Genomic DNA, 24419 nt, shown 5'->3' with positions numbered 1-24419 from the left:
TACCATTACATTCCGATCGTTGAATATAATGACTATCGGAATATCTTTGTGGATAAAATACACATATTTACGTCGGTCGAGAGATGAGATATTAATTTGAGGAACGCGAAGCGCATGCCTGCAGTATAACATTATGCGTCAGTGTGTTGGTAGATCTATACTAGAAAGAAGAAAAAAATATATATATTCGGACCGTTTTACGATGAAAAGGGATAGAGAGAAGAAAAAGTACAGACAAAACGTAAGGCTTGTCCTCCTGATGAAATTTCAATTCCGTACGTCGTAAGAGGGGAAAAAAACGAAAAAGCTTAGGAATAAGGAACTCATAAAAAGGCAGCAAAGTCAGAGGATGAAATAAGTACGTAGGTAGAGGTATACCTACACAGACTTCACATTGTAAAATCGGCGCCGTACGGCTGCGGGCAACGTTTTACGTAATTATCTAAATCCCGCGCAGCATCTCGGCACGGATTGCCCAAGATAAGGCCCCGCCGTCGAGTTCTCGGGCCCCGATGCACGCCGGAGAAGGTCCGCGTCTTCAGCGCGCGTTGCGCGCGGCTATTACGTGTGGGTGGCGAGACGCGTGCCTCTCAGAGCCTTCTCCGCCTCTCGTCATCGGGGGAAAGGGAAAAGGAAGGATACGCGATCCAGGAGAAGAGCGGACCCCTGCAGCCACTGCTGCCCAACGTTTCACCGGAGATTGTAAAATCTCCGCATTCAGCTTCCATCGGAACTTAACTCGCGAGCATTATAACGGCCGTAAACTCGCACCCACGCGCAGGGCCTCATTAGGCCCCGGAGGAACTACGGCCCTTTACCGTATAACGTTGCGCAAAAATTACTATTACTATTAGTGCCGACCGTTGGAGCGCGTTTTAGTTGTTCCTGTGGAACTCATTGGTCAACTTAATCAACCCTGACGATAGTACGTTAAAATCTTATATTTATGCACCGGTAGTTTGAGCGTTTTTTTTTTTAGGGATTTCAATTTCCCACCGATGTAATAAAAGTTACACTCGCGAAGAGCTGAGCTTTATTTTCAACTCTAGCTTGCGCGGTGGCTAATTAGAATTTTACACCTACTTTGGTGACGGACGAAAATTAAGAAGGTTAAAGTCAGTTGGGAATAATTAGACAAGACTTTTTGGTGATTTTATTGCGATATTTTAATAGCACATCGAGTATACATCGAAATAATATGTTCTTAGGATTATACGGTGATTTTCATGTAAAAGTACACAAAAATTTTAAGAAAATCATTGAGGCTTCCGAGCATACAGATTTAATAAATCTAATCAAGATCCGACGTAATCACATGTCGAAATCGAGCGAAAAACTATTACATTTCAACTCGTCTGAAACCTTTTTAATATAACGGTTTCTGAATTTTACCTCGAAGTTTTTACAACACAGGTTATAAGAAATCTCGCTGCGAGGCGTATTCAATTTAATATATCCAACGATCGTTGCAGTGATGAAAATAAAAATGAATAAAGAATCTTAAAAAGGAACCCGGTAAAGGTAGGACATAAAATTTCCGCACTGCGGCAGGAGACGGAGAGACAGGCGATCGGTGCGACGCGGGGTCGTTATCGGGCTGCAGATATATATTGTATATATTATACATACGTATGTGTAGCAGGGGAAAACAACTTTTCGTTGAAAGAAATCGAGGACGACGTGAGCAATCTGGTTTGCGACAGGTAAACGCGCGTGCAGCACTTGCGTGGCTACATCTACCCTGTCCTATCCTATCAATTTATCCGCGTGTGCGTGCGTGTGTGCAAAAAGCCCGAAGCTGCATCTCGATCGGGAAAAGAGAAGTGCTCGGTGCGGTAATGTCGTAACGTACCTTGTATACCTATCCACCTACCCGACCTACGGGTACGTGGGCAGGGGCTAATAACTATCGTTCTATTAATAGGCCTCGGGTGTGTCCTATTTTCTAATATCACATCCATCGCTCTCCCCGGCTTCGTGCACATGCTTTATGCGTCAGGCATGCAACGTTTGCTTAAAAACGCATATACACACATGCACGCGGAGCCCAACTCTCGCACGGTCCACCAGTCGCTAATTGCGTGGGCGCGATTATTATACGTCTGCAGTTTATACGCGTACGTGTTTTCTCTGTGTATTATACGTAAATACAGTAACGTGTAAACTGAACGTTTTAAATTTTCGCGGATTTTCGACCCCGTTCGTAATTAACTGTACATACGTACGTACGATCGACGTACCGTTCTTTACACTTATTACCACCCGTGTGTGTTCGTTGAGACGCCGTATCCAAATCGCAAGCTCGGATCATCCGCTATAATTTGCTGCGCAGTCGACTGGATCGGTGATGAATACCTGCAATAAAATAACAGACTCCCCTGAACTCAGGGATGCGATTTCAGAGTACAGGTGTGAGTGTTGATTAATAGAAGGTGACACGTTATGTACCCGAAGGGGGCGAGGAAGAAAAATGCCGTGAATATCTCAACGTGTGGCAAAGAACAGCACGGCGCAGCGGCTAATCGTGAGTTCCGAGCTTGCACGCGAGTGAGACCAAGTTTAAGCGCTGTGGACGTGGATCACACACCGAGAGAAGACGGTACGTTGGGTGTGTAGGTATGGACGAATGCACGGCATAGCTTTACAACCGGGACAAATTGTTACGAGTCGATTTGTCCTCCGAGTACCTAACTATGTACATCCGCGGTATACATACCTGTAATACGTGAGCATATGGACTATCGTTTATTTTCAAATCTTTCTCGCGTTTTGAATACCTGCTTGCCATTATGTGCGTATATACAGGTACTCGCATAGTCGTCGCTTCAGCTACCGTTGGTGCCGCTGAACATCGTGGGGCTCGTCTCACTTCGCTTAAACTAAATCTGTTCCTTTTCCCGATAAATTCGTGACTTGATTGTGGTCCTCTTTCTTCCTTTCTTCCTTCCTCGATCCGATGTCCTCCCATTCGAGCACAACCTTTGACGACAATAGGCAATCGTTACGTGTATGAATCTCTTACTGTCCGTGCAACTCTGCGCTAACAATAAGGTACACGTCTACGTGTAATACCTGTCGCTGCAGAAAGCGTTGCACAATGGATGATCATCACGCGTGCTTGAGGTATAATCAAGCTCAACCGCGCGCCAACTCGGGCCTGCGTCTTCCACGTTATCCTAAACATAAGAGGATACGGGAGGAGAGGAGACGGAGGTTGCGTTTCTTTTGCGGTACCTAGATGCATGTACATACCTACACACTGTGTATTGTTACGAGGCGCGTGGCACACCCCGTATTTGTTTAACTTTTTGACGTCTGCTGGCTGCGACGTCGTCGTGTCGTAACGCACGAGCTTGCAGGTACGACACTCGATATATTATATGCAAACTACACCGAACCTCGGCCCTTCCCACATCCCTCTGCACCTTGAGCCCATTGTGACTTTCTTGTTGTCACTCGCGTCATTGCGCAGAGCTCGGTGTTACACTCTTGTTACGAACGCCGTTGTACAACGAATTAAATATCAATGAACTTGCGACGGGTCGATTAGCATGAGACGGAGAAAAACGTAGCGGAGCTCTTATACGTACACAACGGAAGTTCTGACGAATCTTGCTGAATGTATATAGAGGGTGGCTATTAATAATACTGATTTCACAACGTGAAATATTATCCTAACACGTCAAATCGAGGCGTGAAAAGTCGAATGAACCGCTAATGAAAAGGTACGAGGCCTGCGAGGTTTTGCGAGGCATGGCCTCTCGACTTTCTTGTACCCATAACTTCCGGTCAACGAAGAAGAAGGAGCCTATACGTATTAACGATACAATATGCACGCAAGTCGATGAACCTTCCAGCGTACGTGCAGTATATCAAGGTGGGTCGAGTCGAGGGACGTGCACGCCTGATACTTGACAGTAATAAAAACAGTTTCTCTCTGCAAATGTGCATCAGGGTGTGCAGCAACGTGCTTTACAGGAAACGTCGCCGTCAGCGACAAACGCAAGCTAACACAAGCTAACGTTGCAACGCGTTGGGTACATGGTGGTACCTAATGTGCAGTTGGAGTGGGTACTGTAGGTACCTACTCCAGATTTACATCGCAGTTTCATATTCACCGTGTGTGCTTGTTGGTATCACGTGTTGCTGTTACCAGTTTTACCGTGTATAACGCGTTTGAATGCATCGCGTCACAATCCTCCTTCCGCGGTACCTATCCGGAGACCTGCATCACGGATTGATTCGATGTGCAACGCTCGCCACTCTTAACGACGACTTATCACGGAGTTAGCCTTGCGGAAAATCACGAGCCGCCGCGTTTAATCCCGTGCAGCTATAATGGGAAATCTGATTCGAATCGAGATTTCCATACACGCATTATGCTCAATGTACAGTTACCCAATGGGTACTACTCCGTGAGCGAAAGGTTGTGCAGCGCGAATTCGTTGATTGTTATAATACCTTTGATGCGGTTTATTATTCGATTTTTTTTACCATGTTCCGAATATTTGATATTTCTGATGTGTCCCAGTAGCAGAGTTGAGTAAAATCAATGGGGGAGAAAGAGAAGAATGAAATTTATCTGTTTGGTAATTTGAAGTCTGAAAATAATCCCTTTTCATGGTACACGAATACATGCCCATGTACCAAATGATCTCTAATTACAATCATCACATACGCGCAGAAATAATTTCGACGTTGAATCTCAACGCACTTACAATCGTCAAGTCCTGGCGAATGAGCCACAGCCGTAATCGTTGGTGCCAAGATGATCGATGCGCAAACTTTCCTTCTCCAGGAGGCTGGAAATAGCTGCTGCAGTTCGAACGGAGGAAAGAGAAGATGCGGATCCCTTTCGCGCACTGCACCGAGAGATATCTGTAATGCCACGAGACTCGCGTTAGCTTCACGGGCCCCGCCTATCGCCTTCTAAGGAGGCTCTACCTGGGCCTTATAGCCTCTGCTGCACCGGCTTCAAGCACGCACACAATTCTCGCGCGAGAATCGGACCCGCGATTGCCGGTGGAGTCGGAACGGTTGGGATCTGGGACCTGGGAGTTGGGAGTTGGGCCTGGCGGCATTCGCGACGTGGGCCGCATGTAGCCGCGGCCCACGGCCGAGTCTCGGGATCTCTGAATCTTAACGCCTTGTCTACCTCACGCCCGGCATCTCGGGACGAATACGCGACAGTCACTGTCGCGTGCCGCTCACGGAGGAAAGATAAAAAGAGGAAAAAGATGTTGTCGAGTATCGTTCTTTTTGGAACTCTGGACTTGTCACACTCCGATATGCCGGCCCTGCTGCAACTTTTGAGATGAAAAGGAGGATTTTTTTTTCGTACAAAGGAATCGGGGGAGAAAAGCCTTTTCTACAAGTCAAAAATAATTGTCGTTTTTCGAAAAATATTTGTGCCTGTTGAGAAGGAAGAAGTTTACGATCGAAGGTATGCAATTTCAGCAGTCATCCGTCCGTTGGCGATTTCGGAAACATCGTGGATTCGAATTTTTGTTTCTTGAATTTCGTGTTTAAAAAATACTTATATTATTATCAAACCTGGTTGCAACAAATAATTTAAACCTATCGAGATTTCTCAGTGGTTTTAATTGGGAATTCTTGACTGAAATACATGTTTCTTATTTACTGACTACTACGATATTATTCCCCATCAAATCACTGCATTTTTCTTAAATTATCTCGCTTTTTGTATGCATACACAAATGTTCCATAAACATGATTCGATCCGTTTAAAAACGTTCGGTTCTAGATTAATTTTTCGTAAGAAATCCAAAACTCTACTTGCTGTATAAATCGAGTCGATAGTTGTACCCGTTTTAATTCCGATCAATTCTTTTAGACGATTTTTTTTTTTTTTTTAATCTAATTCAACCAACGGAGCACACACGTGTCGATTTTCTCATTTCACTGTCGATTTTTCATGAACTAGAAGAAGGGAGAAAGTGCGGCACGTTGCACGCTGACGGGAACTGATCGTAGATTCGTACATACGTGTGAAACGAGGTAGTCTAGTGTAGGCTGCAGCTTTATATCCTATAACTCTCTAGCAACCTATAAGCAAGAATTGCTGGTTAATAATTGACGTTGCGTCTAGACGGGTGACCCGGTGCCGACGCTAATCGCGTAAAAGCCTCGGTCGGGATTTCCTGCTGGAGGGTAGCGACTGAAGTAAGCCGACTAACTTATGGTCCGAGCTGCAACCGGGACGAAATGCCTTATTTTGACAGGCGTTAAGTTTTATTCCTCCGGGCACCCTTTGCTATTCCCGTACAAGTAATGCCTTCCTGCAACGGTGAAAGCGCGCGAATTTACACGCGATACGCGAATGCGATTGTTGCTTCGGGTTCCGGTTAGCGAATCGGCGTGTTCGGTAGTTCCTTCCTTTTTCAGAATCGGATGATTTGTACCAAATGAACTTTGCTTTCTTAGAATATTGAACACCCGCCCAAGTCACAGAATTCGATAGCTTGTCACGTTGCTTTTGAATTTTCCTAAATTTCAGACTAAGCATCGATACTCGGAAGCTTGAAAAAAAAAAGAAAAAAGAAAATCAACAATCCTGCATTAAAATATATTCAAGTCACGTTCAACCACGCGAATCGTGATACCGAAGCCTGTTTATTCCACTCGTGGCTTCCAGGTGTAACGAATCGCGATCCCGGGTCAAATTTCGATGGGGTGAATATCAGCCGGTGAGATAGCTTAATTAAGCGAACCGACGCGATGGGATTTTAGCGCCCGCGAGTTGGATTTATGCAGATTCGCGAAGAAGAGCCCGAATGTGCGATCGTTAAGACTCGGCGAGTAGCTCGCGCATGCAAATCCGATCTCCCTTTGCGATAGCTTCGGCTCTCATGGCGCCGAGCTGCAGCACCGCAGAATTCGCTTTTACAAGGGGGGATGGTTGGGCTGCCGGCTTATCCATGACGCTTATAAATATTAAACGGTCCACGAGCCACGACGCAAGTATACATCTATCTCATACTTCTCCTCCTTGCATCTCGATAGCGCAGCTCTATAATATTAGCGCTGCAACGACGATCCGGGACGTCGACGTGTAATAACAGTGTTTCGGTGATACGCTGCGCACACCCCGAACAAGCCCGACTGCAACGAGCAATTACATCTCATTTTGCTTGATTCTTCTTGCCGAAGCGCAGCCTGTGCACGCCTGCACAAATCCAACGACGTGAAATGCTTACAAGGATTTTTATGCCCGTATGCTAATTCTCCAATGCGATTCACGGACCTTGTCGAGGCTACGGCCGCACCGCCTCGATTCAGTTTTGACAGAGTAGAACGACGAGTAAAATTTATTCCGATCAATTCACTGCTTATCTTGGCTTTGAATAAATTATGAAAAATTCAGTTACAAGGTGAAAAAAAAAAAAATCACTTATTTCGTATTTCACACAACAATTGGCATATACTCGTATAATATCTACGATTTTCAATCAAATCTTTGCAATATAAACGTGTTGTTACAGAATTCTATACAATAAAAGTCACGAACTATATTACGGACAATTTGATCGGGTAGAAAATTACAAGCAAAGAGCTGAGAAGACAAATATCCGTATATAAGATGGGATGAATAAATATCGGCTGCATTATTATATCGCACGGTGCGGTACCTCGTGTAAATATCTATATACATATGTTACGTATAAAATAAACGAAGTATACGGTGAGGATATCGGTAAGTCCGCAAGTGAGTTAAGCTGGAGGGTATAAGAATCGTAGCGCGAGGACCACGCCTCTAAAGATAGCGATAGAGAGCCTCAGGTGCGGCTTATCTCCGGCACTAACTTTGCTCTCCCGACGCACGGTGCTGTATTTTCCAGGCTTTTATTTGTCGCTCTTGTTCCATTTTGTTTTTCTTTTCTTGTCTTTTCTTTTCGTCATCTCTTTTCTCAGCCTCTTTTTTTTGCCATATCGTGCGAAAAGTGCGTCCGCAATATCGGGCTCTGTATGCACCGGTGCTATTTCTATCGACAGGTCTCTCTCTCTCTCTCTTTCTTTCTTTCTTTCTTTCTCTCTTTCTTTCACCGGTTCTTGTGTAGACGTATAAACGCGACGCCGCAACGATCGGCGCCCACTCATCTGCATATTTGCTGTTTCGTTTCGTTTATCGTGGGCATTGTACGACGTTCGGATTATGTGGATTTTTTCTTCTTTTCTGCATCATGTCGCGAGCAAAGGCAAATTCCGCACAACTTCTCACCTGACTAAAATAGACGCCGCAGCTGTGATTCCAGGCATTGTTATTATTATTGTTATTGTTGCTGTCGCATGCATTGGTAATCGGAGGAAAGGGTGGTGGATAAATTCTACAACGTTTAAAAAAAAAGGAATTTGCAATACCTGCAGCTACAACTCACGTAAATATTATTTTTATACTTCGGTAAAATTGTTTTTATTATACCGTAACGTGTAAGCGACTTGGAATGCTGCAAGAAATGTAGCATGGATTGTTGAGTAGAAAATTACTCTGAACGGAAACAAAAAATTATTATTAACGAGAAACTAAACGTCTATATACACGTATACATATACACTGTAAACATTCATGCTTCTTCCCGTTAGTCATTACCAGACGTTCGAGTTTCCCGCCTCGATAAAACCAGCAAGTGATTATTACACTTGACATTTATTTCTGCGATCATAAAGTTTATTCATGTTTTCATTTCACAAAAATGTCCGTCGTTTTCTTAATTTGTAAACAATTTTGGCGATCTTGAAAATTTTGGCAGCAGACTTCCGTGTACGGTGAAAGAAAGGTGAAATCGCGAAGAAACCATTAAAGGCTATAAATTTTATCGTTTCCTGGATTTCACAGCCAAAGTAGAGACCGACCGATTTCTTGTTTCATATTTTCTACCGCAGGCAGTTTCTTTTCGCCAACTGCACCGCAGCCGCAACTCTGCGAGCTGTGTGCATAGAGAGCCGTTCAGAGAGTTTCGTAATTGTCCTATAAGCAAAGTATAAACGTATGCAATGTAAAGTGTATTTGCGCCGCGTTGCGTCGTTGTTACTACAAGAGACGTACGTACTGAGCAGGAAGTAATCTGTTTCAATGTTGTTTCAATGCGGCGTAGGAACGACGTGCGCTCTCAAAGCCGACGTGGTCCACAACCCTGGACTGCCGCTTCTCTTAGTGCCGAGGTTCTCGTCGGTCATCTCACAGGGGTACTTAAAAGCATGCGCAACCGTGACATCACGTATGTTCCATCCAGCTCGCTCTTCTAACTGATAAATTGGTGGGCAGCAAGTTGGTCTCAAATCGTGCTGCATACGGCACGACTTGGTGGTGCCAACCTGATGATAACCCGGGAATTAGAGCAATGGAATATCTCACCACCTTCGACCGACAGATCTCAATCTGTCATTTCTCAAGTGCTTCCGCTCCGTTCTCGAAATTTCGTTGTAATTAGATTGAACGGATCTTACAGGCTTTCTGAAATAACTTGTTTTATCGTTAGTCGAGTACCAAAGTGTCAGTTTTGACATGGCGGGGGTCAAAACTTGGAAGGGTGAATATTTCGAAACTTCAAACATGCGAAAATAAAATAACGCAAGATGAGTCGTTCGAAACCTTGATTTTCCAAAATGTCACTGGTTAGATTTCACTCAAGATTTCGAACAATTTATCTTGCGTTATTTTATTTTTGCATGTTTGAAATTTCTAAGTTTTGACCCCCGCACCTTTGATTGAAACTTCATCGACGAGGTTTCGAAAACAACTCTCGGCCGCGTCGACGACAATAATTAATCGCGGGAACAATGCTTGGCCGAAACAGCTCTTGGCTTGTCATGTTCCTTGTGACAATGAGTGACTTTGTCCCGTTAACGGAAACGCGTGCAATCCAGAGGTTCCATTCCTCCGGAATGTTGGTCCGCACAAGGGTCTCTGTAAGAACAGGAGACACGGCGAGCGTTATTAATTGGAATGCAACGGCCGGCACTTGTACCGCTGTTAATAATAATTATTTATTAACCGCTGGAGCAATCGTAGACCAAGATTCGCCTACGCAGGCGCCGCGCTCCTTTCTGGCGCTAGAAAAGTCGTCGTTTATAGGCGCTCCAGTCTCGGTGAGGAAAACCGGGAGAAACAGAGAGAACGAGGAGAGAGAATTGACGGGAATGGGTATCGAGTCGCACGTGGGGCGCAGCTCAATTACCCGTGAATAAGCCCAACGCTGCAAACAGGGCCGTGTGAACCTGTCGTCACCTTATTAGTTTTAATACCGTAATACGACGACTCGGTCCTACCGTGTGCAAGTTTCCCTTTGTACTAATGAGCTGATATTTCCTCTCGTCACGATCTAACTCACAGATAAAACAAACGCGTGGGCGTTAAACCAGCCTCCGATGCGTATGTGACATGCAACACTCACACGTGTTTCTTACCTGACACGTCTAATTCTTGTTATCACTATACGCTTGGCGCACTAACGGAAGCTGACGGAATTGATTGTTCAGCGCCTATAACGTGTTCATGAATCGCTCAGCTCTCTCTCTCTCTCTCTCTTTCTTTCTCTCTTTCGGTACATAATGCTAATCTGGCAATTAGTAGTTCTGAACGCGACTGCGTGCGCACGTTACGAGAACAGGTTAATTTAATCGAACGATTCGATACAAGTGCCAATATCTCATATCGCGAATTAATCAGGTTCTTGACCGCGGCTGCCGTGTATCCTGATCTAATACTCTTATCCACTCCCAAACCGGTACAAATTCTTCGATTCTTCGTTCGATGGACGTATTTTGTTTGTAAAGTTTTTACCGGCCATCTTTAATAGGAGCGGAACGCTGCACACCTGCGTAAAATATATTTTGCAATCACGGTGAAATTGGACATGATGTTTGTCGCATTTACAGTAAGATAAGCATCTTGTCGATGATTTACGATCGATCGAAGATTTTTTCAATAAATAATTTGGTCAACATCAGTGCAGTGTGAGCTAAGGCGGATCATCGGGCATTAAAGTCAATCAGGCTCAGAATCGTCGCGCAGAGATACTTAATCCGAAAAGACGAAGTGGTTAATTAACCACGGTTCTTAAGTACTACGGATCGGAGTTTAAAAAAGTCCCGTTCCATCACCTCTCGTCATTCTCGCTCACCCCGAACATATTAGGTACGGAGAATCGGTATCAGCGGGATATTTGTCCTCGGAAAGTGCACGTATAGGAGGTTGAAAAAAAGTTGAAAGTGAAAAGAAAGAAAAACCGCGACGTATATTATACGGACGAATTTAAATCGACATCGTGTAACGCAAGGATAACGTGACCGGGATCTCAGGCGTATAAGTAGGGACTATTTATAAATCGATGATAATTTATAGTCGCTGCAGTTTGCCATATTTATTGCCTCCCAATCGGACGGAGAGCTATGTGCATAATGCAGCGTGATGCAGGGACGTACGAGCTGTTGCCGATTTTTCACCATCGTACCGATGCAATTCTCGCCCCGACGCACGCGTGCCTCTCGTACCATACGCGTGCACGCGTGTAAAACTGCACGCCTTACGAATCGCGTATCTCCCTTTCCACTGACGCGCAGTGCCACTTGGAGAGAGAACTCCTGGAGCGATCGAGGAATGCTGCCGTCTCTCCGCTCCAGGTTCAGTTGTAGATCAGGGACTGTTTGGGACATGGTCGTTGACCGGTACCCGATGGTGTAGAAAATGATGAAAAAATAAAAGGTAAAAGGATCAGGGACTGCCTGTCTACTCGTTGATTTATTTATAACACTCGGTGGAGGATCCATTAGATACCGATCGATTACCGATCTCTTTCGCTGTATCATCCCGCGATGCACGCGCGTTCGGTATATGCAAATCGACATCCGATCGGCGCCTGCCTTTTACGCTATCGCGACAATTCTGTTCAACGTAGATTCACATGGTTTCTCGATCGAGAGTGCCAGCTTCTGCATATTATATGTTTCGCTTGAGCAACGTCTCGTTCGGAAGCCGCTACGACTCAATGTCCTCTACAAATCGTTACTCGATACTTGTTCAACCACTCCATTGTTATTTACCAACTACTTAATTCACCCGGCTGGTTATGCGGGTACAATTAGCCTGTCCCACGGTACTTCCCGACATATTTAGTATGGACAACGATCCCGCTATGCTCCGTTACCGTCCCTTTTAACGAGGACGGGAACGGAGGACGACCAAACGGACGCTGGCAAGGCGATAGAAAAAAAAAGAAACTGGCCTGCCAAGATTCTCGTGAATAGAAAAAAGATAAGAAAAAAAGAAATTCAGTTACAGCTGACATAATGATTCATACGTGCCCCGAATGAATGCTTCCTGAAACATATTACACGTAAGGGGACGAATAGTGCACCTGTGCGTTTGTAATTCTCAGCAACGTTTCTCACAATAAGAGGAGATGAAAACCACGAAAGTCACTCGTCTAACTAACGCATACCCGCCGCCTCTCTGCCTACATCTTTGCATAGAAATCACCGCTTACTAACCGTTTTCGAACTATATGGTATATATTATAGGTACACACACCTCCTAACTGGTAGTGTGTAACTGCTTTCTTGTCGAGCACGTAGCTCCTGAGGTACATACGTCTTTTACTTGCTTAACGTCAGGCATACCTAACGTGTAACGTGAAATTCGAGACTGATCGTCACGTCCGAATAAACGCTGCTGCTTTAGAAACTCTGTCCGGTACTCTATCTCTGAACATCGACCATCTCGATTTCTGATTACAGGGACAACTTGTTTCGACTAACGCTCAGCCCACTCACTGTCCTCGAGCACGCGCCCTGGACAGCGCCACCGGAGAAGGCAACCGTGTGTCAGGACAAGGGACAGAGCGCCGACGACTGCCACAACTACATCAAGGTGGTACTTAGCAACGGGAAAAGCCTCTTTGCCTGTGGTACCAACGCCTTCAGTCCCCAATGCACGTGGAGAGAGGTGAGAACTGAGAGATTTTTACATTTTATTTTTCTTCGAGACTGTTAGATCTGACGCTGGTTTGGTCGAGTTGCCGGATCAGGAGCCGTTGGTCATCAACGATATAAGAAGGCCTTGGAAATCTTCAGATTCTATTAATCCTGGTTACGTAAGTCCGGTCCATCCTGATCGCCGATTATAGTCATGACTCGTGATTAGCTGCAACAACGTGTGCTGGTAAACCGAATATTTTTTTGACCTTCAGCTGTCGTCGGTAATTGTGGAGCGTAAAAGCGTCCATTATAACAGTGGTATCACCGCTGCGATCACGTCCTTCGATCGTGAATCAGAAATACTCAGCTAAGATTCGCAATTGCTGGTAATTGCAGTCATATCGACTCTCTGCACATGGATGTATGATTACCCGGTTGACTGCCTCGACAAGAAGAAAAATATTAATGAAAAATACACATGTGTCGTCACCCCGATGGCATTTCGAAAAGAAGACAGGGGAAGACAGAACAGAAGACAACCATTCGTTCCATTTGCTCTATCTTGCAGATCGAGAATATAAACAGTGTTACAACGTGGATGGCGGGCGTTGCGATGTGCCCTTATTCTCCTCACGCCAATGTCACAGCCTTGCTCGCCATGGGACCATCCGGAGGTCTGTTCGCCGGGGCACCGACCGATTTCGCGGGGGCTCATCCGGCCATCTACAGAACTCTGGCTACTCCGATTCTGAGGACACATCAATACGATCCAAGGTTAGTTTGAGAACGCTTTTCATTCGCTAGTTTTCACAACTGACTCGATTGCTCAACTGACGCTTTTCGAATTTCCAGATGGCTCAACGACCCACAGTTCGTTGGCAGCTTCGAGACCGAGGACCACGTCTATTTTCTATTCAGGGAATCTGCAGTGGAGTACATGAATTGCGGAAAGGTATGTTACACGTACTGTCCTGATGACGATTATCCAGACGATGATGACGTTTATCATTATGAATGAGCACCACACCTGTGCTCGAGAACGCGGACGAACCGTTACATAATTCCTCTTGGCGTTACGTGATACATCCGAGAATGCTGATTGACGCGTCATTAGCGCGCACCTTTAACGCACTTTTTCTCCTTTATTTCTACCGTTAAGGTCGCCTAGCTGCGTAACACGGTTGCAGTAGTAGCCGTACCGCAGGTGCACACTTTATTGCAGATTCTGCAGATTCTATCCCCAAGTTATTATCCATTTGATGAAATTGTTGTAAGACTGTGGTCAGTCTGTGAGTTATGCAAAGTCGTGATAGGTCACTGAACATGGTGTTGCATCATCGAAATCACACTTCAAGACATTGCAGAACGGGTATTTCTTTTCTGCAGAAAATCTACTCGAGGATAGCCAGGGTGTGCAAAAATGATCCTGGGGGTCAGACAATGATGCAGGATATCTGGACGACCTTTAGCAAGGCCAGATTGAACTGTTCCTTGCCAGGAGAATTTCCGTTCTACTACGACGAGATACAGGGTGCGGCTTACCAGCCTGAGGAAGGCATTGTCTACGCCACATTTACAACGCCAAGGTAATTAAATGAGCTAATTGATCGAATGAAAGAGTGTTCGAATATTCCTTGAAACGTTGCGATAAGACGGAAGACCGTCAGCCGTGAGGTTTACCGAATGGCAGTAACACCCGGTGGTCAGCTATAGGTATTGGTAGCATTACACGCTACATCGATCCGTTATCAAACAGAGTCGAATATCTGCAGGATGTTCCGCCGTGGCCACCCACGGTGACGGAGCTGAATGGGTGCAACGGGTGATAATCATTTCGGTATTGTGTTACGGATAGGATCTGAATCCGTTTAATAACACGTTAATAAAAGCGCCGGCGATCGCGTGTCGTGCGGATCGGATTTAATTATGTGGGCGGCTAGCTGAGCTTTGCTCATGGCGTTTGATCAATTAGCCGCCAACTTGCCTGAAGAATCACGGAGCTCTCTTCGTCTCGGTTCTTATCGGCAATAAGCAACGCGGTCTATTTCATGTGCAACCCGACGTTGCCCAACTCGGAACCCACGCTCATGTTCCTACTCTTCACCTCACACAACAGCAACAGCATCCCTGGCTCCGCCATTTGTGCCTTCAATATGTCCGCCATCAGCGCCTCGTTCAACGGGCCCTACAAACATCAAGAGAACTCTGGTTCTGCATGGGAACGCAGACCGGTCGCACATCGCAACAGACAACACTGCGGCATTCCGACAACCAACGCGGCCAACCAACTTCTTGACACTCAGCGGTACCAGCTCATGGACGACGCTGTTCAGGGCGCCACTTTGGAACCGCTCCATACGACGACCATGGAAAGGTAAACAATTATGTCCTTACTTTCTTCCTGAATAATGACTTTCAAAGACCTCTGTACCAATTCTGAACTCTTCCATTTTTCTACCGATTCACTCAGATTCACGCACATTGCCGTCGATGCTACTCCGACCAAGGTTCACCGGACCGTGACGGTTCTCTATGTCGCCACGACGGAGGGGCTCGTCAAGAAGATCTCCGTTCTACCGAGGACCCAGGAAACCTGCGTCCTCGAGGTTTGGGGCCCACTGCCATCCTCCGTAAGGACCTTACAGTTCCTGAAGGACACTCAGAGCCTCTACGTGGGAATGGAGAACGGTCTTCTGAGGTAGCGCGACGCGGCTGAGCAACCTATTCTCCCGATTCCTCGACCATTTTTCAATGTCCTGAGCTCCTGTATTTTGAAACATTTCAGGATACCAGCCGCTCAGTGTCATCGGCATCGTGGCCGTCAGGCCTGCCTGAATTCCCAGGAACCATACTGCGGCTGGAACGACATGACGCAAAAGTGCGCTGCCATACCGTCGCATGCTTATCTCGACACTCACTGGTCCCAGCAAGCCACGCACTGTCCAGTATTGACAGACCCGGTTGACGGAGGATGGAGCTCATGGAGCGCATGGGCACCGTGCCAACACGGAACCGCGGTACAAATGCCGCATTCTCACCACGGCCACAATTACGAAGACACTAGGGAGGTAGGTATCGCGTACATAGTAGTGGAAAGTGCGTGCGATTTTGAGCCGATTTCTCGTAAGCCTGCAAGGTGCTCGTGAAACGCAACTTCTCTCAAGCTCGAACTTTATTTTCATGGAGAAAGATTTATACAAATCCCTAAAAAATTTTTAAAAAAATTCATATTCGTAGAGCACCGATATGTGCCAGTGTCAGACGAGAGAGTGCAATAACCCTCCACCAAAACATGGTGGTGCGGGTTGCGTGGGAACGAAGGTGAGGGTGTCCAACTGCACGGTGCACGGCGAATGGACGGCATGGTCAGCTTGGTCAGAGTGCTCTCAAACTTGCGGTTTTGCAATGAAGACGCGTCGCAGGACTTGCGGCAATCCCGCGCCTGCATTCGGCGGCAGAGTTTGCGTCGGATACGATCACACCGAGAGCGTCTGCCTCGAATTACCACCCTGTCCAACACCCGCCAAGGCTGCGCCGCCTCCCAAAAATGGACAGTGGTCACAGTGGTCACCTTGGGACAAGTGCTCGAGGCCTTGCGGGGGAGGTGAGAATCCACATGTTTTTTTACGAGTATTTTATTCGAATGACGCAACTAGCCGAAGGCATTATGGAAATCTCTCGAACCCAATAATAATTGATTTAAATCTTGCTAATCAGAACTTCAACTGTGTTCTGGTTAGTGCTATGCGATTAATTGAGTAATCTGCAGTTTCAATTAATCGATTAATCGAGTTGTATACCGTTCAATTTAGTGTCAGTTGCGAGTCGTATACCGATTGACCTGCAGAATTTTAATGCGGCAACTTCAATGAATCGAGCCTGTCGATTAATTGATTAGTCGGAAAAACAATTAACCGAAATCGTCGATTAATCGTTTAATCGGCAAAACGATCACTCAAAGCTGCCGATTAATCAATTAATCTCACAGCACTAGTTCTGATACACTTGAAGTAACTTTCGCTTCATTATATTTTCAGGAATTCGTACGAGAAGGCGAACGTGTGATAATCCTTTGCCAAGTGACGGTGGCGCGGAATGTCCAGGCTGCGGTTTCCAGGTGAGCAAAACCTCGTTCAATGACAAATTGCAACATTTATACAGATGGCTTGACACAATTGATTACCGAGTGTCGAGGCTGGTACTTGCGACTCGTACAATAATTGGAATAATCAAGTATATCCTTGGTCCGAATTGTCAATCCAGATCGAGGACTGTAACACGCATCAATGCGAGGACGAGAAACGATCCTCTGCAATGACGCCGTGGCTTCCGGTAAACTCTACCGTGTCAGCTATCGGTTACACGGAAAAACGTTACCGCTTTAGCTGTCGGGTTCAGACCAAAGACCCGTCTGGACTTCGTATCCAAATGTCGAAAGAGGAACGATACTGCAACTCTGATGGATCATGCCTGAAGGCCATGGGCGCTGGGCCGAGCGAACCTTCGGAGGATGGCTGGGGAGAATGGTCATCCTGGACTACCTGTACACGAACATGCGGGAAGGGCATTCAGCACAGGGTAACAATGGAATTAATTTTTGATTTGCACTTGCCAGCTATTACAAACAAATATTGAGTGATGCATTAGATTGAGTTGTCCAAGGACCCCGGATGAGAATTGAAACAAATAACAATTATCTCGATAGATAAGGCAATGCGAGTCGCCACTCTGCGAGAACGCGGAAGCAGATTCGAGTGAGAGTTCAAAGCAGTCAAGGTTCTGCAACATTCAACCATGCCGAGAGAGCAGCGGTGCAGGGCAATGGTCCTGCTGGACGGACTGGTCCGAGTGTTCGGTATCTTGCGGTATCGGAGTTCGATGGCGGACGAGGAAGTGCTTGACAAGCTTTGGTAACGATGACGAGGACGAGGATTTGGACGATGACGAAGACGAAGACGCGGAAAACGGCTGCGAGGGGCCCTCGACTGCAAGGGAAACCTGCGAGATGCCGAGCTGCGAATATCTTCGTGGTTGGGATCAGTGGAGTTCTTGGACTCCTTGCAATTCGGAGGGGCAACAACACCGGAAACGCCATTGTCTCCAGGAACCTTGCGCTTTTGAACGCGCCCATGAAACCAGAGTCTGTCCTGTCGACTGGATGGACAATGGTTGGTGGAAAATTGCTTAGTAATTTTTGTATTTGTAGGATTTCGATGGTGGACAGGCAGATAATTGTGTGGCATGCTGAGTTTAAGCTGGTACGCCAACCTTCAATGCAAGACTGGAGTTTTGTCACTTTAACTTATCCCAACGGAATTGATCAAAATAATAGAAAATTATTAATCTTTGCATTCTTTAAGAGTGATGGACAACTTTGAGGTACTTTTCAACGGTCTGAAACTTTGTACCCTTGAATCGGTTGCTATTTTCAGACATCTCTAACGCCCTGCCGCGAAGCGTCGATGTTGCTGGTATATCGGTCGGAGCCGTGGTCGGAGGGTGCATCAGTGGTTTCGTGATTGGAATACTGTTGGCCGGAGCTCTATGCTTCGTTTACCAAAAACGCCGGCAGCCGCGAGTTCCGGGAAGCCCGCATTACATCAGCAAGCAGAATCCGTACGTTACGGTGCCCCTGAAGGAGGTGAGGGTCGCGACTGGTTCCTGATGACGCGTGCATTCCACTTTCGTGTAAGCGTTCGACTCTAACGTCGACGTTCAAATTTCAGGTGAACACCAAACGCCAGCCAAGTTTTTCTGGAAGCACAAACGGCAACGGAACGCTTCGCACCAAGAACAATCCCAACGTTAACGGAGGACTGGGAAGTCCGAAGTTGTACCCGAAGAGCTTGGACTACGAGTCCGCAACCCTGAAGAGGAACAGTCATGGACAACCGCACATAAGGGCCGACCTGGACCAAGACAAGTATTACTGAGATTCGAGAAATTGCCGCGCAAGTAACGAGCGGCAGTATGACACTTGAGGAACGAGGATCAAGAATGCACTTGCGGTTAATTGGGTGCAAAATGACGCATGGCGTTTCGGCAATTATCCAACGCGGAAATGGGTCAACGGAAAGTCCGTATGAGGATGCGGAAGCCTGACCTAGTTGGACGGAGATAATGTCTCAAACGTAATTAGCCGAATATTTGTTCAATGATCGAGGAACGAGACAAGGATCGTTTTGCCCTGCGATGACAAATCTATGCATGTGTAACGAGCGTGGGCTTCGATTTTTAAAAAAGTTTATTCTATAGTGTTAACAGATATTCCCGGTTTTTTTTTTGTCCTTCCCCGTTATTTTTGTTTTTATTATTATATTATATAGCAGATTTTACAAATGAACGTTTTTATTTTTTCATTATATACAGTTTTTGTTCTTTTCTTCCGTTCGCGTAATTCCGAACCAATTTCCTTTTGTTTCATTTTAGTCCATGTTAATTTCTGTGTTTACTTACATTTCGTTACACCTGATGTCATTTAATTTTTCATTATTTAAAACATGGTTGAATCGCATATTTGCTTATAGGCTTAGGTTATAGACGGACATATTTTAATGACTAACGGCTGAATACGGTCTCCATGGCGAAATATGCTTCATATTTTATTCAAAGTATTTTAATTCAAGGTCTTACACTAATCTTCCCCATGATCGAGAAATGTTCTTATTCACATTTGAATATCCGTTACGAGGTATTAGTTAGGAATAATAAGTGCCTTATTAACAGTAGCATTTTAATTATTTGTTTAATATAAAATATTATCGTTAATTAATGTAATACTTTAAACTAGTGATTAAAAAGAAAATCAACAGTTGCTCAATAATGCAAGAACGTCAATTAATAAGTATAGTGGAATTCAATGAGTGAAATAAGAAAAAGTAATTAAAAAAAAACTTTCGAAACTAAAAGGATCATTGCACGCTATTGAGATATAATTGTTCTTTCAAATAATTCATTTGACCAAGCATAAGGAGTATGTGATCGATTTTAAGTATTCCCGGTGTCTTGTCTTTGCATTAGTTCCGAAATCGTATTTCGGGCAGCTGGGAATTCAATTCTAACTGCCAATTGATTTAACTTTTTTTCATGTGAATACGAATCTATTCTAAAAAATAAGATGATAGATATTTTAACGAAAGCACAGAGAAAACAAAAACTACAAAGCAAGTAAATCAAGTTAATTGAAACAAATTAGATTGAAAAAATTCAACAAGGTGGAGAATAAAACAGGAATTGAAACTACTACAATTTAATTGACTGGAACGCACGGGCATTCAACCACACATTTGTATAAAGGTTCGCGAAAATCACTATAATATTGTAATACCCGTAATATTACGTGCGCGTCGAAGATAATCGAGAAATTTTAATGCGACACCTAATATATTACGCATATACACATCTATATTTAACGATCAAGTCAAGAAATTAAAAGAAAAACGTTTTATATATATTTGTTATGTAAATACCGTACATTGTATTATAATAGTTTATATATAATTATATACATTATACATGTATATCATTATTTTGATAGAATCGCGTTTTTCGAATTTATGTATTGAAATGTGACATTTTAGTGCCATCTATGGATTTTATGTGTACATATATGTTTAGTGATTAATTATTTTTTCAGAACGTATGACGTGCCGCATTATGCATTTGGACGTAAGGGATATACAAGCGAATGAATTGAATGGTGCCTTAAGCCGATAGGTATACATATATACATATATATATGTAATATATATATACATATATATATATATATATATTAATATAGATACATATATATATATTATTATATTAAATAAATAATTGATTAAGGTGTTATTAGTGTTCTAGATATAGTGCATATACGTATGAGTATATTATGTGGACTCATGAAAGATGAGATATGACTCATATTGAGTCACTTATTGATTGTACTAAAGAAGTAATTGCGGCGTAGTGACCGATCAGTTATTGATTTTTACCACCGTAAGTTAATAATTACCCAGTACATACATGCGTTAACATAACGGAGAATATGGTACGTAGAGTATAACGGAAAATCTCAATAATCCTATTAAATATCGTGGAATCAATCCAGCGTTAATACGTAAATAGACACTTTTATGTGATTTGTGTAATATCTAATGTCACCCGTTTCACGTTCACCTCGTATGTCTATATACGCAGCATTTTATATTATGACATACTATATGTAAACCTTACGAGTTATTTGATTTATATAACGATCTGTACGCTATGTTTGCGAACATTTACACAGGTGCCACAATTTAACTTTATAAAACTTCATAATAACCTTTAAGATTTATACTTACCAACTGTATTAGCCGTTTATACATCCCTAATTATATGTACGAAGTTTTTATTGCGACTTTATTTTTCATGTAGACAATCGTGCATTTTATTTTCCGCTTTAATCGTCACCATATATTTAATCATAATTCATTCGTGCCCTCATAAGAGATTTTTCAAGCTATAAACACAAGTATACAATAATTTGTATGTAATTAGTATTTCTAAAGTTTCGCCCCTTCTAATCGCGACGAAATCTCATCACTCGTTTATTACGCGGTATAATATTAATCTCAACTATGCTTTCCCGCACATATATTAGGGGGAAAAAAACAATAACTCTATTAAATATCATAAATCTTGACCGAACTTCTCTATTTGTTGTATGACAAAATTCATGGAAGATTCTTTGGCTTCAGGAGTACAAGTGACGACCATCCTGAAAAAATTACCAAGCCCTTTGTGACTCAGAGGAGTATATCCAAGCATTAATGAACCATCCATGACCATCCGTTCTTTAATCTTCGGTGCCACCTTGTAGAGCTTTTCTCGCCATTCATCCGTCTCCTCGAGGCCTCTCATGCTCGGAGGAATGTACCTACAGAACACAGAAGAACGAGAAATAATTATGATGAAATTCTAAGTGTGTTTATTTTTCTTTTCGGTCAGAAAGACAAGTGAAATCCCTGGTTCAGGGATGGTCTATAATTACACACCAAAAGCAAACGCTGCTGCACTCTGCCTCAGGGATGACAAGGCGAAATCCACGGCGAGCTGCTATCTGATTTTGGAAGTACCTGGCCGCCGCAACCGCATGGTCGACAGCTCTCCTGAGTCCATTGGTGCCCTTGGCTTTCCACATCAGCCACAACTTGAGGGCGTCAACCTGTCGAATCGATAATTAGAGGTACACAATTTTCGCAGAATTTGACGAACCGGTTTCTTCAACTCACCTTGCGACCGCATTGAACGCTCTTGTCTCCGGTGTCCCAAGAGACGTCGTAGAACTTGTCTTGCTGAAAAAGGTAATTCGCCGCCGCGCTGTTCGCCTTGTGCAAAGAACCCTCGCCCTTCACCAGGAACAACGAACACTGCAGTGGAGCTCCTAGCAGCTTGTGCGGATTCCATGAAACGGAGTCTGACCTGGAAAACGAAATATTTCATGACCTTGGAACAAGGAGAGCTCGTACTTATTTCTCTCTGAACGTACATCTCCACGCCGATCAGTCGGTCCCGACGTTCCCCGGACAGAACAAGAGTCCCTCCTAAGCAGGCCTACGAAAATTACGAAGTCTGATTATACTGTGAATATTCAATGATCTGTTTATTCCTGAAACTGTTGTTCAATGCTCACGTCAACGTGCAACCAAACGTTCTCTGCCTTGCAGATCTCAGCGATATCATTCAACGGGTCAATCGCACCCAGCACGGTTGTGCCTACCGTTGCATTGACGAAAAATGGCAGCCTTCCATCTTTTCTGGCCTGCTCAATGGCTTTCTTCAATTCTCCTGGAAGCATGCGGTCCTTGTCGTCTGTTTTTATCTGTGAAAAAAAGCACCTTATGGATCTCTGAACCAATCAGTCTTCCTGACGCTCTATCACATCTCACCTGGTAGACGCTTTCGGTTCCCAGACCCAGCCAATGGGCCCCTTTTTTTATGGAGTAATGGGCAGCCTGGCTTGTGAAACAGGCGAGTGGCGGTGACCCGCTCAGACCCTTGGTCTTCACCTCCGGCAGCCTTTTGTACCGAGCTAAAACCATCCCATACATGTTGGCGATACTACCGCCTGGACACAGGATCCCGTCGCCTTCGGGATGCTTCGGGTACCCGAAGAGGGTCAAAGCGACTCTAAGAACTTCGCATTCAAGGAGAGTGAAGACCGGAGCCACCTCGAAGGTGTACCTAGAATTGCGTCGGTTGAAGTCATTCAAGTTTCCAAGTAAGGTGAGAGGAAAATAGACCTTCAAGCAGTGAGCATACCGATCCGTATGAAATTTACAGTACGCGGAGGCCATCACTGGGACATTGACTTGCTAAAGTAGCAAGATGCACTTATCAGTAAATTTTGAGAAAATGGACTTCGCATAGTTGCCAGAAGCTCACGTCAACACCACGTTGTCCATTCGTCAACGAGGAACAATGTGAATTGCTTCTTGCTACGTCAACAAGTTGAAGTCACAGTGATGACCATTACGTACTACAAAATCCTTGCAAATCGGTTTTTTCACTACGTAAAAGGCTCCTTGACAGAGTGGCGCATCGCCGCCTAAAGCAATAACCACACATGCTTACTGGCTCGAGTTGAGGGCCTCAGTCAACCAAGCTCCGGCCAAGCCGTACGAATCAACCCCGCCATAGAGCTGATTGTGGAAATTTGGATGCGAAGTCTTCACTGAGTAGCGGGCAATCTGTCTGAGCACCTTGTCCAGCTCGTCATGACTCGTCCCATCCTCGCCCAGATCCACGGACAGCTCATTCTGTGTTTAGATGTGTGAAAAACAGGATCGGGTAAAGTCTGACCTTGTGGATCGAGGCAGGAAAGCCTACCACGCATATAATGTACAGAGTTTGCGGATATCCCAACGATCTGTAAGCTTATTGCTGCGTAACGCTACCATCGTAAAGAAAACGGGGAACATTATCAACGTACAACGTCGGGTGTGACGCACGATATCTGCGACGTCGTAAATCAATGCAAACTACATTACTGTTGGTCCGTAATGGGGACGCAAGTAGCGGAGCAATGACTGACCCTAACGAACGATTGTTGTCGTGAATTGTAGTTTCTTTCCATTCAAGTTTGTTGTACTAATGAAAGAATTAACGCGTAACTGTACATTGGTTTTCAAAGAAAATTCAGACGATGTTAGAAACGTAAAACTTTATCTGTTTTGTCGTCCGAAAAATTTCGGACTACTTTGATCGGTTGTAAAGAATTTAAACTTGAAAATAAGGCGCGATACACGGTATCGAACGTTATGCGCGCTTTTTAAAATTTTTAAATTCGAATGCACCGATGCGAGTATCGCTCACCTTTAATTCCTCAGGTTGTAGAAACTCGACAACGGGATGATTTTCGGGTGGTTCAAGGACGTTTTCATCGACGATGATTTTTACGATGTCCTGTAGAATCTTGAGCGTCGTATTATTGCTTTGAGACGACATCTCGACTGCTCTTC

General features: G+C 44.5%; 2 protein-coding genes across 3 annotated transcripts in view; one reads left to right on the top strand and one right to left on the bottom strand.

Moving 5' to 3' along the window:
* Window positions 1–20155, top strand: part of LOC124307839 (semaphorin-5B) — an 85478-nt gene extending 65323 nt beyond the window's left edge. For both annotated transcript variants that reach the window (XM_046769981.1, XM_046769982.1), the window contains 13 exons: window positions 12754–12961; window positions 13502–13707; window positions 13786–13885; window positions 14320–14519; window positions 15050–15307; window positions 15404–15631; window positions 15719–16001; window positions 16171–16537; window positions 16971–17050; window positions 17197–17511; window positions 17639–18101; window positions 18366–18574; window positions 18660–20155. In XM_046769981.1, coding sequence (XP_046625937.1) covers window positions 12754–12961; window positions 13502–13707; window positions 13786–13885; window positions 14320–14519; window positions 15050–15307; window positions 15404–15631; window positions 15719–16001; window positions 16171–16537; window positions 16971–17050; window positions 17197–17511; window positions 17639–18101; window positions 18366–18574; window positions 18660–18866 — 3124 coding nt within the window. In that variant the 3' untranslated portion in view covers window positions 18867–20155. The remainder of the gene's footprint in view (window positions 1–12753; window positions 12962–13501; window positions 13708–13785; window positions 13886–14319; window positions 14520–15049; window positions 15308–15403; window positions 15632–15718; window positions 16002–16170; window positions 16538–16970; window positions 17051–17196; window positions 17512–17638; window positions 18102–18365; window positions 18575–18659) is intronic.
* Window positions 20029–24419, bottom strand: LOC124307844 (cysteine sulfinic acid decarboxylase). Its single transcript, XM_046769989.1, has 8 exons — window positions 24274–24419; window positions 23533–23717; window positions 22848–23142; window positions 22592–22780; window positions 22448–22512; window positions 22191–22380; window positions 21954–22123; window positions 20029–21835 (listed from the first exon to the last, which is right to left on the bottom strand). The coding sequence occupies exons 1-8, from the start codon at window positions 24403–24405 to the stop codon at window positions 21589–21591; spliced, it is 1473 nt and encodes a 490-aa protein (XP_046625945.1). The 5' UTR covers window positions 24406–24419; the 3' UTR covers window positions 20029–21588.

The sequence above is a fragment of the Neodiprion virginianus genome, chromosome 6 (assembly GCF_021901495.1).
Source record: "Neodiprion virginianus isolate iyNeoVirg1 chromosome 6, iyNeoVirg1.1, whole genome shotgun sequence".
Taxonomy (NCBI): domain Eukaryota; kingdom Metazoa; phylum Arthropoda; class Insecta; order Hymenoptera; family Diprionidae; genus Neodiprion; species Neodiprion virginianus.
The sequence above is the reverse complement of the archived record's forward strand: the minus strand, read 5'-3'. Positions and strand labels throughout refer to the sequence as shown.